The sequence below is a fragment of the Rousettus aegyptiacus genome, unplaced genomic scaffold, assembly GCF_014176215.1.
Source record: "Rousettus aegyptiacus isolate mRouAeg1 unplaced genomic scaffold, mRouAeg1.p scaffold_m13_p_2, whole genome shotgun sequence".
In the NCBI taxonomy this organism is placed as follows: domain Eukaryota; kingdom Metazoa; phylum Chordata; class Mammalia; order Chiroptera; family Pteropodidae; genus Rousettus; species Rousettus aegyptiacus.
Window position 1 is genome coordinate 10,793,711 of NW_023416295.1, and position 16,960 is coordinate 10,810,670.

General features: G+C 37.5%; 1 protein-coding gene across 1 annotated transcript; it reads left to right on the forward strand.

The window, feature by feature from the left end:
• Positions 1-11,324: 11,324 nt before the first annotated feature.
• SCG2 (secretogranin II) lies at positions 11,325-16,731 on the forward strand. Its single transcript, XM_016122884.2, has 2 exons — positions 11,325-11,442; positions 14,368-16,731. Exon 2 carries the CDS (start codon positions 14,382-14,384, stop codon positions 16,236-16,238), a length of 1,857 nt encoding a protein of 618 aa, XP_015978370.2. The 5' UTR covers positions 11,325-11,442; positions 14,368-14,381; the 3' UTR covers positions 16,239-16,731.
• The last annotated feature ends 229 nt before the right edge of the window (positions 16,732-16,960 follow it).

Below are 16,960 nucleotides of genomic sequence, written 5' to 3' on the forward strand. Positions count from 1 at the left end.
TGCTTTCATAGAAACTGGCAGACTCTTCCGAACTCTCCAGAAATCCAACGAAGTCTCTCCCTCCCCAATGTCCTGACCTTGGACTCGGCGACTGCTCCAGGTTCTACTCATTATTGAATCCCCTCCCTCGGAATCTTCTCTCTTAGCTTCTTACTCAGAGTCTCCTTTCTATTCGATTCCTTGGTGTTTGTGATTAATTCAGGATGATTTTTTTATTTTTTATTTTTGCTCTAATCTAGCCTTGTTTTGAACCACCTTCCAATTTTCTCATGTTTCCGGATTCTGGAATCTGGGGCAAGCAGGACCAGACCTTGTGTTCAGCTCAGGGTATCAGGAGGCCTAGTTCCCAATCCCAATCCTTTGACTGCCTAGGATACAGGGCAGTCTATTTCTTTTCTTTTTCCTCATTAAGAAGGTGCTAACTATGATATTAAAAAAAAATTGTTAGCAAATTATAATATGCCCTGCACTTTATATTTATTTTAGCTATTCATGTAATCCTCCTGACATTGATATAAGGCTAAGAAATACTACATGGCATAGCCAGAAATTAAACCCCAGTCGTCTGACCACGGGTCACTTATATCTATCTATTCACGGCACTCTCTGAGTTTCTATTTTCTTTTCACTTAATGGTGATATTAGTTTGAGTCATCATCTATATTCAATTTTTTTTATCGAAAAATGGCGATTTCGTATAGTTCAACATATAATATTTCCTACCTAATAGATTAATTGTAAAGATATAGTAATCGTCAGTAAGGCATTTAGTGAACTAAGTAAATATTAGCTATGATAATTATACCATGTCTTTTATTGTTTTATGTTACCTTTTCCTATCCAATAATTCCTAAAAAGTCTTACTGTGGCCTTTGATAAGAACTATGAGATCCTAATTCCAAGGTCCAAAGACCAGAATATTCTGATATTACAGAATATCCTGGCCTTTGACAAGTCCCTTTCTTGTTCTTGTCATAGATCCATTCTCTTTCTGGCCTTAGCATCTTTGAGTTTGGGAGACACAGCTTCATCCTGGGGCATGCAGCGTCTTCCGGAGGAGACAGGTGTGGGAGAGAGGCCCTGCACCCAGTGGAGAGTCTCCAGAACAGCCACATATCCTGTGGGTAGCAACTGAAGAAAGTCCTGTGTAGAGATCCAGTCTGCCTGGGAGGTCGGGTGAAGCAACTGCTTCTACTCTTCTGCCGGCAGCTCCCATTCACCTTGGCCAAGTTCAAAGTTTTCCTAATCTCTGAAATCTTCTCTAGACCTCCTCTGCAGGATCAATCTTGGTCTCTCTCCCCCCGCTGCTCCTTGCATGCACATTTATCCCAGCCTGTGGCATTTATGTGTGTATAGATGTTTTCCCCCACTAGACTCCGTGTGGCAAGCCCCTCAATCTTATCTGCATTATACCACTGATGCCTAAAGCAGTGCTTGGCACAAGGAAAATATCCAGTAAATGTTTGCAATTTATAATAATACTATGATTATTGAATGCTTTATTGTTCTGGCTGAATTCACACAAAACCCTTTGATGTACCTACTATCGTGATTTCTATTTTATGGAGAAGGAAGCAAGGGCACAAAAGGAATAACCTGATCAGGCCTCCACCGCTAGTATGTGGCAGAGGCAGGGTTCAAACTCGGGCAGTCTGGGACCAGAACTTGTCCATTAACTGCCTCTTGCTTCTTTTAATACATGGATGATTCTTGACTTTTGGCTAAAAAGAAGAATAAGGACGTATGGCTCAGAAGGAAGAAATTCACCTTTATGGGCAGAAATCAGGATTTTACATCCTTGGCTTTTGATCACTATTGTTAGACGACCCCCAATCCTGCTTCAGCTTATGGATAGATACTCAGTGACACGGGCACAGATAATTTAGAGATTTCAGAGTTGAGGTCAGTAAATAAATGCACAAAGGAGGCTCCGAAGAGTCTTGTTGGCACAGAGCGCTCTAACTGTCTCAGCGGCCAAGGGGGCTGAAAGCATCGGGGATGGCAGTCCCTCCGGGGTCTGGAGGGGAGGCCCCTGTCCTAGAGTCTTTGAAATGCCGCTGCTGCTGCGTTGTCTGCGTCAACAGCTTCAGGTAATTTTCCCATCAGGAAAAGACGCCAAAGCTTCCTGACATTTCAGCCTTGTTCCTGAGACTCATTAGGACAGAGCCAGGGGATGAATGTAATGAATGGCTGCGCCTCTATGAATGCATAATGCGCAAATTGCTTCCATCGTGCCCCTTCCTGCAGGCTGTGTGGAGAAACTGATGATTTAACCGTGAACTTGGCCTTGGGCTGAGGAGGCGGCTGCGCGCCTGAAACGTGGTGTTCTGTTTTCATTCATATGTGCTGCAGATTCACGCTCGCCTGCAGCCTCAGCGGACCATGACTCACTCACGTCTTATTCCTTACAGCCGTGTGTGTTTTGACTTTAAATGCACCGACTGACGCCACACCAGGCTGAAGTCAAGGCAACTCGTGCTAGAAACAGCCTTCCAGGAGAAACTCCACCTCCACTGGCCGGAGGGCGGAACTTGCTTCCAGCAATTACGCACTTAGGTTTTGTCCCTTCTTCATTCTGACCGAGGGGACTTTGCAAATGACTTGCCTTGCGCTGGCATCCAGAAATCCAGCCTAATCACCTGGTATAAAGGAAATTGTTTTTTAGGTTGTTACAATTTTAAAATGCAAGTATTGCAAACTCCATTTTAGTGACTTCCCAGGGGTTGAGAGGTGAATAATAATCAGGCAGTACTTCTACAGAATGCTTCAAACTTTCCAAAGCATTAAAATTGAATTCTTGCCACAACTCTCAGAGGCACTCAGCCTAGGTAATGTTACCCACCTTTGGCAGATGAAGAAACTGAGGCCCAAGGAGGTTGAATAATTTGCCTGAGGCCACATAGCCAGACAAAAGCCAGTGGTATTCTGCCTTCTGCTGTACATTGCTGCTGCCTGTTGAAATTGTTCCGAGGCAAGTTTTACTACAGAACTAAAATATTTTTAAAATAATAATAAAAAAAAGTCATTAAATACAGCATTCTCGCAGATGTGAAGATGAGGAGGGAGTTGTGACTATACAACCAATAGTTTTGGATCCAAAAATAAAGATTAAATCTTACTCAAGGTTGAACTACAGTGTAACACAAAATTTTGAAAAATGTCATCATTTGAAGAATTATTTTCATCGCTAAAAATTATCAGTACTATTATTAGGTACTACTAATCCAGTTGCTATCAGTTGAGCAGGGTAGACTTGTTGTGGTGTGTTCAAATCTAAGACCCACGGAGCCAAATGAAATTAATTATGAGCCTTTATTAGCCAGCCCGGGGACTGACTCTCTACCACGCAGGGTTAGAGGAGATCAGCCCCGGGTCTTTGTTTGAGGCAGTTTTATAAAGCCTCAGACTACATCTTAGAATAAAGAGAGAGAGAGAGAGTAAGAAAATTACAGAAAACAGAAGTTAACCATTAATGTCCTTTACAAAGATAAATGTATCTGGGGAATTGCTAGATCAAATATAGCCTGGTATACAGTCTTGTTATCTGTATCTTGGAATGTTGTGCCTCTCCCTGGGACTTTGGTGCCTTGAGGAATCACCTCCTTGTTAATGATTTACTGGGAAGTCTTCACTCTTACAATTTCAAAAGAGGCAGCTCACAAAGCCCAAAACTACATTAAACAAGTAAGAAGTTTACAGAAAGCAGAAGTCGACCATTAACGCAATACAAATACATCACCTTGTACTACACACTCTGGTTAATAAGTGAGCAGATTACAGAAGCAGACACTGGCCATCTTCATATCCTATACAATACATTTCCTAAACCCACACCCAAGCAAGTAGGACAACTTCTGGTATCTAAAGATATTTCTTCCCTGTAGCTGACTTAGCTAGTTGGCTCACTTTGAAGATTTTCCACCCTTAACAGACTCATATTGAAAATATATTCAAAGATAATTTGATACTCCGTTTTTAAGGATCAAGACTCACAGTGTGCACTTAGTAGGAAATTAATGTAAAAGAGCTGTTTTGAGCAACTGGAGAGGCTGGGGAGAGATTCTTAGAAAAACCAAATATAAGAAGGTGTGAAGAGGCTGTGAAAATGGATAAATAAGAAAGGAGAAACTGGGAAGAATTATAATAGTTGGGGAAGGACATGGGTGAAGGAGTGGAGAGGGGAAAGGTATAGGAATGAACTGAGCAGATAATGACTTCATCGTCGAAACTGAAGGTCAGAGATTATGTGGTTAAGTGAGGACATTGAGGAGGAGTAAGAGATGGAGAGGAAATGTGGTCAGCTTGGGTCTTGATATGTTTATTTGTATATATTATTATTTTTAAGGTTGGTTTGGGTGGCTTTAAGGTGTAGGGTAAAAGAAACAAAACATATCCCTGACCTCATGTTCTCAGAGAGATGACAGCCAACTGGGAAGAGAGTCATCCAAGAATATCACAATTAAAAGCTACATCACGATTGCAATAAGTACTAACCAGGAGACATATGTGGTCCATGATAGAATATTCTGGAGAGAATCTGCTATGTCAGAGATTTCAGAGAAGGTTTTCCCGAGGAAATGGTGAGTGAGCTTCCTTTGAAGTAAGAGGTAGACTGGGAAAAGCCAGCCATGTGGGGGTGGGGAGACTTTCTAAACAAAGGGACTGAGATGATGTTCACTTTGTTTGAGAGTCTTAAATCAAATTAAGCCACAAAATGCGCTTTGGAGATGGGGCCCAGAAACATGACTCACGAAGAAAATTTAATAGAATTATTTCACATACAAAAAGCAGATGAGTTGCGGCATGAGGACTGAGACTAGTTCCACTAGCCCTGGAGTTCAGAACTGTGATCCATGTTGAAGGTCACAAGGAGTCATGCTTCAGCCCAATATGAGGAAAAAAAATATTTGAGAATAGATTTGTCCAAAGACAGAACAGGTGGCGCATGAAGGTAATGAGTTGCTTTTCGTTGGAGGCATTTAAGTATATGACAGGAGGCTGTTGGAAACGTGGTAGAGTAGATAAAAGCAATAGACGAGGTTAGATATGTGACATTTTTTATACCTTCCAATCATAGCAATCTACGAGCTAGTTTGTACTCGGACAAGTCCATCTGCATTTATGCACAAATCAACAAAATAAAAGTCTTTATAAGTTGAGGAAGAGATGTTCTTTCCAAATACCAATAGCTTTTCCTCTTTAATGGGAATAAATACTAGGCTAGTGAGCAAGTCTCTAAAAAAGCTATAGGAAAAGGTCAAATGTATTTATTTACATTTAAATTTGGTTTTACATTTAGTGCTGTTTTGATATGCGAAAAATTTAAAGATATAAGGAAAAAAGAACTAGTGTTTCATTAGGCTATCGAAGAAAGGCATGGAAACACTGTGTCTCTCGATGGAGATAAGGAATCAATTTACTATAGTATTGATGTGATTTGTTTAAAATAGTCAAATTTTTCGTATTCTTTATACCAGATGGGATATATTGAAATGACCCTGGGCGTCACTGCTCCCAGTTCTAAGCCTTATGGCAGCAATGCCGGGACTATTTCATTTCTCCATGTGTTCGAAGCTGCTGAAGCAACTTCTCCAAGTGCCTGTACTCATGAAGGACATACCTGCGGTACAGGTATGTCTCGTTCTGCTAATGCTTGCTTTGTGGGGGCTTAAATATCTAAGCACTTCAAAATTATTAAAGACCTTCCAAAATTGTCAAGGAACCTACAAAGCAATCCTATAAATTAGTCAGTCATGTCGCTCTTTATTCCTTTTGACTTCATTTTTCACCGGACTTTCCCCATTGTCAGGGTTCTTAACTCTATTCTAGAGTCTTTGTCCTGGCCTTTGAAGATTCTCAGCGTACTCTGTGGTCATCAAACCTCAGCACTCATTAGAATCACCTGGAGGGTTTCTAGCCATCCCCTGCCCCCCATTGCTAGGACCCATTTCCAGAGTTTCTGACTCAGTAGATCAAGGTGGGGGTCTGAGAATGTATGTTGCCATCAAGTTCCCAGCAAATGCTAACGATGCTGATCTGGGAATCGCTGCTCTAACATGTCCTCTAAATGACCCAAGCTGTAGAATATCTTTCCTTTTTTCAGTCAAAGTAATTAGATGATTTGACTTGTTCCTGATCTCTGTACCAAAAATTCCAAGAAAAAAATTGCCTGTGATGTGTATTACAGAACCAGTGGCTGAATTGGGTGGGGGGAGAGGTTTTAGATTAGGAACCTTTTCTCAGCTCCCCTACTTCATATTATACATGCAAGTGCCCTACCTCCAGAAGTGAGATATTTATTTTACCAAAATAGCACTCTAAAATCCCTACAAAGTGAACTGTGAAAGTCATCTGGTGAGTCAGTGGGAGCCCTGGACACAAAATGCTAAACTTAACCACGAGGATGCTTAATTCTCACCTTGAAGACTTTCCTACATCTCCCTGGGCTTCTGATGAAAAGGAGGAGTAGTGTGTAGTTGGATCATTTCCAAACAGAAAATATCTTTATTAAAATATTTGCATGTAAATACTGAAAACATTGATTCATAAAACAATTATGCCTGAAGAATCTAAAAGATTGAGACATTTAGTGCTGTTTCAAACAAAGTAATTAACTCCTAGTGCGTAAACTTCCTTCTCTCTGAAACCATTGAGGGAGCAGATGCTCAAACATGCATGGTATTAGATTAAGAGAATGATACTTTCTTTTCCTCCAAGCACCAGATGGTTCCAGAATCCAAAGGCAATGGAGAGGATAGCCTACATTTATTTGGTTTAAGTGGTCCTCACTGAAGTTTTATGAGAAAGATCACATTTTAGTACCTAGCGAACAAAGGCAAAAAATATTTTATCACAGCTGACTCCTACTTCACACAGAAAAGAGGTACACTATCCAAGAATTAGAAAGACTCTTAAATATTATCTGGTCAATTTAAGGCCATTGGTAATGTGGTACCTTGATAAAAGTAAAAAAAAAAAATTACGAAGAACAAATACTAGAATTATAAAAAGCTCATTTTACTTTGTGTGTAATTTCATATTCAAACTCGAATGTCAGGAAAATGTTTTACAAAATGAGAAAGGGTAGAAAAATATATAGTGCTCCTATAGTGAAAGAAAATTTTCTTAAAAAAAATTAAACATAATATCCTAGCAGCGTCTGAAGCTCAAATGAATAAAGGCAGTTCATTTGCAAGAGGACACTTTGAAAGTATTAAAAAATCCAAGATGGAGTATGTGAAGCTTTTATAGTAGAAATGAGAAAACATTAATCCAACACGACGCATTTTGGGCCAGCCATTATGTCCAAGGTGCTGGGCTAGGCGTGAGGGTACAGTGGTAGAGAATAAAGTTCCTGCCTCCTCGTGGATTTCATCTGGGAAACTAGGCAGTTAAAGTATTAAATTAAGTGGACCCAGTTTCTGATTTATATGTCCTCTGAACAGCAATTTGGCAAGGTCTGCCTTTGCAAGGGAAGTGGAAAAACATTTCATTCTTCTTTGATAGTGAGATTTTTTTAAAAAAGTCCTCTTATGATAGGAACATTTATTAATAAAGAAAGTGTACTATAACTAAAAGGAAAGAGGTTAAGCAAATTTTGGAAACAATTGATCAGGGAGGTGAAGAGTAAACAAGGAGTATAAAGAAAGAAAAGTAAGAAGGAAAGGAAGGCAGACAGGTGAGAAATGAGCAATTAAAAAAAAAAAAAGAAGATGAAAAGAAAAGTAGCCTAGGCCTTCAGGGGCTTGAGAAAGGCAGTGCAGAACCCCCTCCCCCTCCCCCAATCCCAACCCCCACTGAATGCTAGAGAACCTCAGGTGGTATGTATTGCAGACTGGACTCCTCCCTGAGCATCTTGTCTTCCAAGGAAGAGATAGATGAGGGATGGAGTTAGAGACAGGGAAAAAGGAGATGGGGAAAACAAGGGAAGGAAAATATATTTGCTTTCTGCATCTTAATTGCTTTCATATAAATTAAAACCAAATGAGAGGTGAAATGGAGTGAAAGAGATTCTTTTCCAACTGAAAGATTACTAAGGTAGAAATGACAGAAAAATCAAAATCTGGTCCTAATAAAATATGAAACTGAATAACAAAGAATAAAATAACCAAGATTTAAAAATATGATTATACAAATAAATTAGCCCATTCTAATTGCTAAGATTGAAACTGTAACTGATTAGCTTGATCTTAACAGCACCATGATGAGGATGTGAGTTAATTTAGTAAAAATCATTATCATACGCAGTACATAGTTATTTTGAAAATGTTCGAGATATAAAGCTTTGTTTCTTGGAGGCAATGATAGTTTGTAATTTAGAACTAACAGAAAATTAAAATTTTGTAAACAACATTTACAAAATTTATCTCAGGATTAACAATAAAAAGATTCATAGGTTATCTTTACTGTGTTATATAACATGGTCCAAAAGATTTCACATCAACAAAAAGGTTGTTTTTTTTTTCTACATATATAGATTGCATTTTAACTTCTCCAAATAGATTTCTAGTAGAGAAAATAGTTTCCTCTAGAACAAATAACTATTGGCAACAAATTAATGCCTTCTAGAGATATACTAAATATAACTCACTGAAAAATCTATAAAATACAGGCCGCTGGTGAATAGAATTTTCCAAAGTCAATAACTACCCTCTTGTTTGAAAGACATTCTAATCTGTCTCGTAGCATCAAGGAAGTGATCTAATGTTGCCACTTGTTTCCCACTTTTGCTGCCCTAGATGGGAGTCTGGGGTCTATGCTATCAGGGCAGTAACCACGAAAAGCAAATGGGAAGACTCCTGAGGATTTTTGTCAAAGTGTCTACATTCTAGATGTGGATCTTTACTGAATGGATCCATGCCACATTCATTTCTGTATTCCTATTACCTAGTAGAGTGCCTTAATCATAGTCTTTATTAGGGAAATATCTTTAGAAAGATCTGAGTTCCTATCTTATCTCTACCAATTATAAGCAAGGGAATAGTGACCAACTAACTTATTTAGGAATTTCAGTTTCTTCATCTGCAAAACAGAGATAAGAGTATCTATCCATTACAGTTATTGTGAAGAATAAATTAAGTTGCTGAAGTTCTAGGTACAATGAGTGCTTGCAACCAAATGGAGCTCAATAAATGATAGTGTCTTGCTATGTAAGTGGGAATTCAGTACCACATATGGCTTGTTGCTCTACCCACCCCTTTAGCTGCCTTCTTACATTTCACTTCTACTTGGAGTTTTTGAATGAGGTTTTATTTAGATTTTGGATGATTAAATTCATTCTCAAAAAAAAGAGGTTGATTTTAAAACCTTACAGGGATATAGCTTCTGGTCTTTGCCAAAATGTTCAGTTCCATATATGTGAACTAACCAGATCAAGAGTGACTTTTCCGAGGGCTGTCGAGAACCACCTCAACCCTTTAAGAGTCATCTTGTGGAATTTTCTGAGGTTGAATTGATGCTGGTTAGTTCAACTGTCCACATAGAAGTACTGGAAATCAAATTAGGTCAGCCTCAGAGTGGCCTTTGTCAAAATTTAGGAAAATGTTATTACGTTTGTAAAACTAACAAAGATATCGGCAAATGAACCGGCGTCATGGAGATGGTGCTGAGAAGTGGGGTTTACTCAGGTCTCTGCAGGCTAGCACTTGACTAGGCTCTAAAATCCATTTCTCATGAGTATGTTGGGTGCTGGCTGCAAGACTCCAGTCTGACCCCATGTAAGTTCCATGTTAATCCATAGGTAGTCTCCTGGTCATTTAGGAAGATCAAATATCTTCACCAGGAGAGCAAAGAAAAAGAATTGAGGGCCACTTTTCCCAAGATTGTTTCCCCCCCCCCCAAGGTTTTAAATTATTCTTATTTTCTGGAGGAGTTCAAGAGTGCTGTGGTTTATCTAGCATATCATTTTAATAAAACCTGATAATGAAAAAATCTCAGCTCAAGCTTCTTTTACTAGGAGGCTTTTTTTTTCCCCCTCTGTGAATTTTCCCCCTGAATTTCTATATTTACCAAGCAGCTCTCCAGAAACCTCCCCTAACACTACTGGCTAACCTTTTTCTTAGTGCTTTCCAACTTATATAAAAATAATCCATTTGTCATCTCCACTAAACTAAAGGATCCTTACACACACACACACACACACACACACACACACACATATATATGATATATCATATATATATCATTACATATCTTTCTATATATCATTGACCTTTGTATCTGGCACTTAATAGGCATTGCAACTTATCGAATGAATAAATCAGTGGCTGATTATTCATTAACAGAGACATAAAGAGATCTCTTAAATTATGAGATTCCTTTGCATACTTAAAGTGTTTTTCGAATTATATAGTTTTTAGAAAACTCATTTTTAATAAAATAAAGTTAAAATTTATACTTATATAAATGATTAAAATGTATAATTGGGTTACCTGGCAGAGCATAGCAATGATCATGAGGTTGTAAGTTAACTCCTATATTATTCCCTGGATTGGTCACATTTATGGAAGGCATTCAATTTATCAGATTGAACAGGAGAAAAATATTTATAGTCCAACTTCTTCTCAATTGCTAAAGAATTCCAATTATGTATGTGTCACATTCTGTTTGTAACAATGAAATAATTTTTTTTCCTTAGTGGAAGTAATTTCATTAACACTCAACTACTGAGCTTCTCTTTTTGAGAAAAGATACCAATAGATTCATATAGAATTACTAACTGTTAAACCTGAAATCTTAGGAATATCCATTTCAAAATTATATTTAAGTTCTAAAGCAAAATTTCAAGTCATTGGAGTTTATTCTCATATAAAAAAGAGAAATCTCTCTTTTTTATTCACATAAATGTGAGTTTTAAAACAATGCTACTTGTGGTGTTATGAAATACGACTTTCTATATTTGTAATGTGTCTTCCGTTCCTCTTGGAATATACCAGGGAATGGTAATATAATTTTTTGTGGGCATGAAGAAAAAAATCCTTGTCTGTAAAACTTTCTGTAATGACGACAATAACAACAGCAACAAAAAACCTATCACAAGATATTAGAACATAGATGAGATTATATTGCAATTAGCCATGTCTGGCAGATTTTCTTTATGAGGGAAATTGTGCAGAGCATTTTATTTTAAGCCTCAAAGACTTTGTATAAAGGAAAAAGAAAACTGCAGTTTTTGCCACAAAAAGACAGGTGGCGTAAGCAGGCAGCATTTTTTTTTTTTTTTTTTTAATGTATAAAGTGATTATTTTCTCTCGGGTTCTTTGAAAAAGCTCGCTTGCGTTCTGGTTTGTGGCTGAGCACGGTGACGTCAGTGTGGCAGTGCAGAGTCAGGCGCGGCGGCTCCCTATAAGCCGAGGAGCTGTCCGGGGTCCTGAAACAGCCGACCAGCTCACCCGGCGGACCGGGAAGAGCACGCGGTGGACCTTCTCTGCCATATAAAAAGAGGTAAGACTGCTTTTCTCTTTTGATTTACTGGAAAGTTCTAAATTGCTTGTTCTTTTCTTAATTGCTAGCAGAGGAGAAAAATATCGTTTGGCAAGATTATATTTATAGAATAATCGAATAGCAACCTGCTGCTCATCAGCTAATGTAAGGACACTGTGTATATAGGTGATTGAATCTGTGATTTATACAACTTGTTGGATGTTTATTAACCATATGTTATTTAGGTAGTTATATGTAAGAAGCGTGAAAAAGTTAAAAATTTTAACGTTAATACACACATTAATATAAAGTTAACCAAACCCGAGATATATTTATTCTTTCCTTAATGTATTGATTTCCCCCCAAGAACCAGATACAAAGCCAGGGATATAATTTATATGCTTAATATTTTTCACAGTAGGTTTTCAGTGATTCAAAGGCTGTTAAACATATTAGTCATAGAGGCAGCCAATTTTGGAACTATTTTTTTTTTGTCTGACATTTACCTTGCAAGAGCTGAAAATTAACTAACTATATAAAATAATTTTCTGAATTGGTATAGTTGGAAAGGGCTTACATTATTATTTCCTAATTTTTGTTCCAGGAAAGTATGGTTGGAATGATCTTGAATACGAGCTTCTTTCTTTAGGATGAAATATTATCTTGGGTTGTAGGTTGAATAAGACCATGAATTACAGAGAGATGATAATTTTAAACACATGATGAAAACATTCATAACTGAATAAACTATATTATTATGCTTTAACTGAAAAAGGTTGTATAATATTTTGCTAAAATTTTTGAATGGGCCAAATGTTTCCTTTTTCTGTATCCTAACTAGTTGAACTGCTCAAATTAGATATACTCACCTTTATTTCTCACTGCTCCAAGTCTAATTTTGATAGAAAAGACATCTTAACTTATGAGGCTTTAGTCCAAACCTTATATAGGATATCGGAGCTGTTGAAACCATCTATACTATTTAGAAAAGCAGTTACCTGAGAAAGAAATCTCTGAGTCTTACTCAAAGGCAATAACTATGTCATTCAAACTGAACCTTACAAATGACTGAGAGGTAGCACTTATTAGGCTAATTTTTAAATAACCGCATTGAGTATTCTGCTCCAACTCCACAGCAAAGCCCACCTACAAGATAACAACTTTAAATATAAGCACATAAGTCATATGTTAGGAATCTTTCAGAATAATGGTTAAAAAAATAAGTTTACTAAGGTTTTTAAAATCACTATTTCAAGTGCTAATGTTGAAAATATATTACCAAACCTAAATTAATTCTGAAGTAATATAAAAATGTATGATGTAGTTTTATTTAGACCTCAGTATTTATGAATAAAATTTCTTTTAGTAAACATTGATTCATAGTAAATATTGTAGATGTTTTCTCTGACATGTCTTCAGAGATTTTTCTTTCAGTAAATTAAGTAGCCTGGTTAATCATCTAAATAAAAAAATATGCATCTGTGCTAAAGAAATTTCTATAGCTACAATCATTTATGGGCATTAAAAACTGAAACATTACTTAAATGCCAATACGACTTAGTAAACAATGATGATTTCTGCAAATGATATTTAAGCTAACAAAAAATTGTACCCACAGAGCTATATATATCACAAAACCATGATTCGGGTAACATATCATTGACAAACTTATAAACTTCCTTTTTATTTATTTTATTTGCAACAAAATTTCAAGTATTAAAATCATTGTTCAATGTTATTAATGTCCATTCAGTGTTAGTAATGCCAACTGTAAAGCATATAAGAACTAATAATCTCTGTGTTAATTCATATGTGAATAAGGCAGTGGAGAAAAAAATGAATGAAGATTTTTAAATAGAAGGAATTCAACACATCATCTGTGTATATCTAAATTAGGAGTTTCATAGTGGTTATTTTAAGATTCTTTAACAGTATGAGTCACTTAAGATTTCACAGGTCCATACCAAAATAAACATAGACATAAGTCAAGCTGAATCTGAACACACACAAGTTCAGAAATAGACTGGTTAAGTAAACTTATGTTCTCTCTGTAGCATCTGTTATTATTTACTATAGACTCTTGAGGGCTGATGGAAAATATAACCACGATTGCTATTTACAAGACAGCAACAATAAGATTATTAGAAGAAATGTGGAGCAGAGACATTTTAAAACAGGTTAATTTATTATTTTAATATGTTTATACAGAAAGCAACTCCATTAGGTTAGCCTACTAGCTGGGAGCTAAGAATATTCATGTTGTGGAGGTTGTTAATGTATACAGTTTCCAAAATTGATAGTTGAATTTCATGTCAGGGTGAGAATAAGTTATTTCTGAAAAATGTATGTGAGTTCTACTCATCCACAAGGTAATATGAGAGGTATTAGCACTTTATCATACATAATAATGTCACTGCTGTTGCATTTCTATAACAAAATTAGATTGACAATTTAGGAAATAAACTGCATGCTTTTTTTATACAACCTTATGGAAATAATTTAGTCTCTCCCCCCCCCCCACCCTATGCATGTTTTAAATTCAGCCAACTAATCTTCCCAGTGATTTCAATAGAAATGCTACAGAAGATAATTAAAACTCATTTTTTGGAAGTCTTTATTAAATGGAAACAATGCATACTGAAAACAAATTACATGTTTTTGTAAATTAAAAAATAAGATTAGAGAAACCTCTTATTAGTGTTTTTGTTATTATCTTAACCAAGTGAATGCCATGCAAATTTTATGCAAATAGGTAACAATTTTGCTAGATTCCTGTGGTTAACTTGTGAGGATCATGTAAGAAATACTTATGGATTTAAAAAGAGTCACCATAAGTTTAATGTGAAGTAATCTCTGCTATGTTCCCTGCTCCTTCATGGTCAATTACTTGATATGGTTTCTTCTAGTCTGCTTCATTTGTATTAAATCATGTTTTCTATTTTTAAGGAATTCTTTCAAACATGGCAAAAGCTAAGAGTCATCAGCTTGGAGCAGCCCTGTTTCTCATCCCTTTAATTTTCCTCATCTTTGGAGCTGAAGCAGCTTCATTTCATCGAAACCAACTACTTCAGAAGGAACCAGACCTCAGATTGGAAAACGTCCATAGGTTTCCCAGTCCTGAAATGATTAGGGCTTTGGAGTACATAGAAAAGCTCCGACAACAAGCTCGCAAAGAAGAAAGCAGCCCAGACTATAATTCCTACCAAGGTGTCTCTGTTCCCCTTCAGCAAAAAGAAAATGGTGATGAAAGTCACTTGCCAGAAAGTTCAAGGGATTCTCTGAGTGAAGATGAATGGATGAGGATAATCCTTGAAGCTTTGAGACAGGCTGAAAATGAGCCTCAGTCTGCGCTGAAAGAAAACAAGGCTTATGCCTTGAATTCAGAGAACTTTCCAATTGACATGACAGCTGATTATGAGACTCAACAGTGGCCTGAGAGAAAGCTCAAGCACATGCGATTCCCTCCTATGTATGAAGAGAATTCCAGGGACAACCCCTTCAAACGCACAAATGAAATCGTGGAGGAACAATACACTCCTCAAAGTCTTGCTACACTGGAGTCTGTCTTCCAAGAACTAGGAAAACTGACGGGACCAAACAACCAGAAGCGTGAGAGGGTTGACGAGGAGCAAAAACTTTACACAGATGATGAAGATGATATGTATAAGGCCAATAACATTGCCTATGAAGATGTAGTTGGGGGAGAAGATTGGAACCCAGTAGAGGAAAAAATAGAAAGTCAGACCCAGGAAGAGGTAAGGGACAGCAAAGAGAATACAGAAAAAAATGAACAAATCAATGACGAAATGAAGCGTTCAGGGCAGCTGGGCCTCCAGGAGGAAGATCTCCGGAAAGAGAATAAAGATCAACTCTCAGATGATGTCTCCAAAGTAATTGCCTATCTGAAAAGGTTAGTGAATGCCGCAGGAAGTGGGAGGTCACAGAATGGGCAAAATGGGGAAAGGGCAACCAGGCTTTTTGAGAAACCACTTGATTCTCAGTCTATTTATCAGCTGATTGAAATTTCAAGGAATTTACAGATACCCCCTGAAGACTTAATTGACATGCTCAAAACTGGAGAGAAGCCAAATGGATCAGTGGAACCGGAGCAGGAGCTTGAACTTCCCATTGACCTAGATGATATCTCAGAGGTTGACTTAGACCACCCAGGTGTGTTCCAAAATAAGATGCTTTCCAAGAATGGCTACCCTAAAACACCTGCTCGTGCTGTGATAGAGGCCCTACCAGATGGACTCAGTGTTGAGGATGTTTTAAATCTTTTCGGGATGGAGAATGATGCAAATCAAAAGCTTCCATATTTTCCCGGTCAGTATAACCGAGAGAAGGCTCTGCCGAGACTCCCTTATGGTCCTGGAAGATCTAGAGCAAATCAACTTTCAAAAGGTACCTGGATGCCGGATGTTGAAAACAGGCAAATGGCATATGAAAACCTGAATGACAAGGATCAAGACTTAGGAGAGTACCTGGCCAGGATGCTAGTTAAATACCCTGAGATCATGAATTCAAACCAGGTGAAGCGAGTTCCCGCCCCAGTCTCATCCGAAGACGACCTGCAGGAAGAGGACCAAATCGAGCAGGCCATCAAAGAGCATTTAAATCAAGGCAGCTCTCCAGAGACTGACAAACTGGCCTCGGTAAGCAAAAGGCTCCCTGCGGGGGCCCCGAAGAATGATGATACCCCAAACCGACAGTACTTGGATGAAGATCTGTTAATGAAAGTGCTGGAATACCTCAACCAAGAAAAGGCAGAAAAAGGAAGGGAGCATATTGCTAAGAGAGCAATGGAAAATATGTAAGCAGCTTCACTAAATGCCCTACTTTCACTCCTCCTGCCCCAAGGACACCCCAACAATTCTCTTTAGTGTGTTGACTTCTATCTTGTTAACACTGTAATATCTTTAAATGATATGCAGGCAGACGATTCCATTTCACTGGGGTGTCTGCTTCACTTACTCTGAGTTGTCCTCTTGTGTATTGATATGTGTAAATGTTATGACTTGTGGATAAAAAAAAAGTAATTATATTCCTTATTTAAGAAAGATATCTATGATAGTGTTTAATAGTGTATCTAATGGCTGTGGCATTGTCGATGCTCACATATGATAAAGAGTGTCTTATTATCCTCTTGAAAGTTTTTAATATTTATTGAATTATTTTGTTACCGTCTGTAGTGTTTTGTGGAGTACTGAAGCAAAAAAAAAATAAAGCATTATAAATATATAGTTTTATTTATAAGGCCCTTTCTATTGTGTGTTTTATTGTTGATTAATAAATGTTATTTCTGGACAACTTTGGACTCTTCATTCTGGAAAACCAGAGGCAGTGACTACAGAGCAAGCAGTATGGAGCCAAAAGAGGAAGTCATTACTTTCCACAGCCAGCCCAGGTAAGAAATAATGAATGGTAAATATATGATCATGCTATGTGGTTGTAGAATGCAACATCCTCTAACAGACCCCTACCTAAGGCTTGCTAAAGGTTTTTCTCATATATAAGATTTAGGAATATTTCTTGCCTT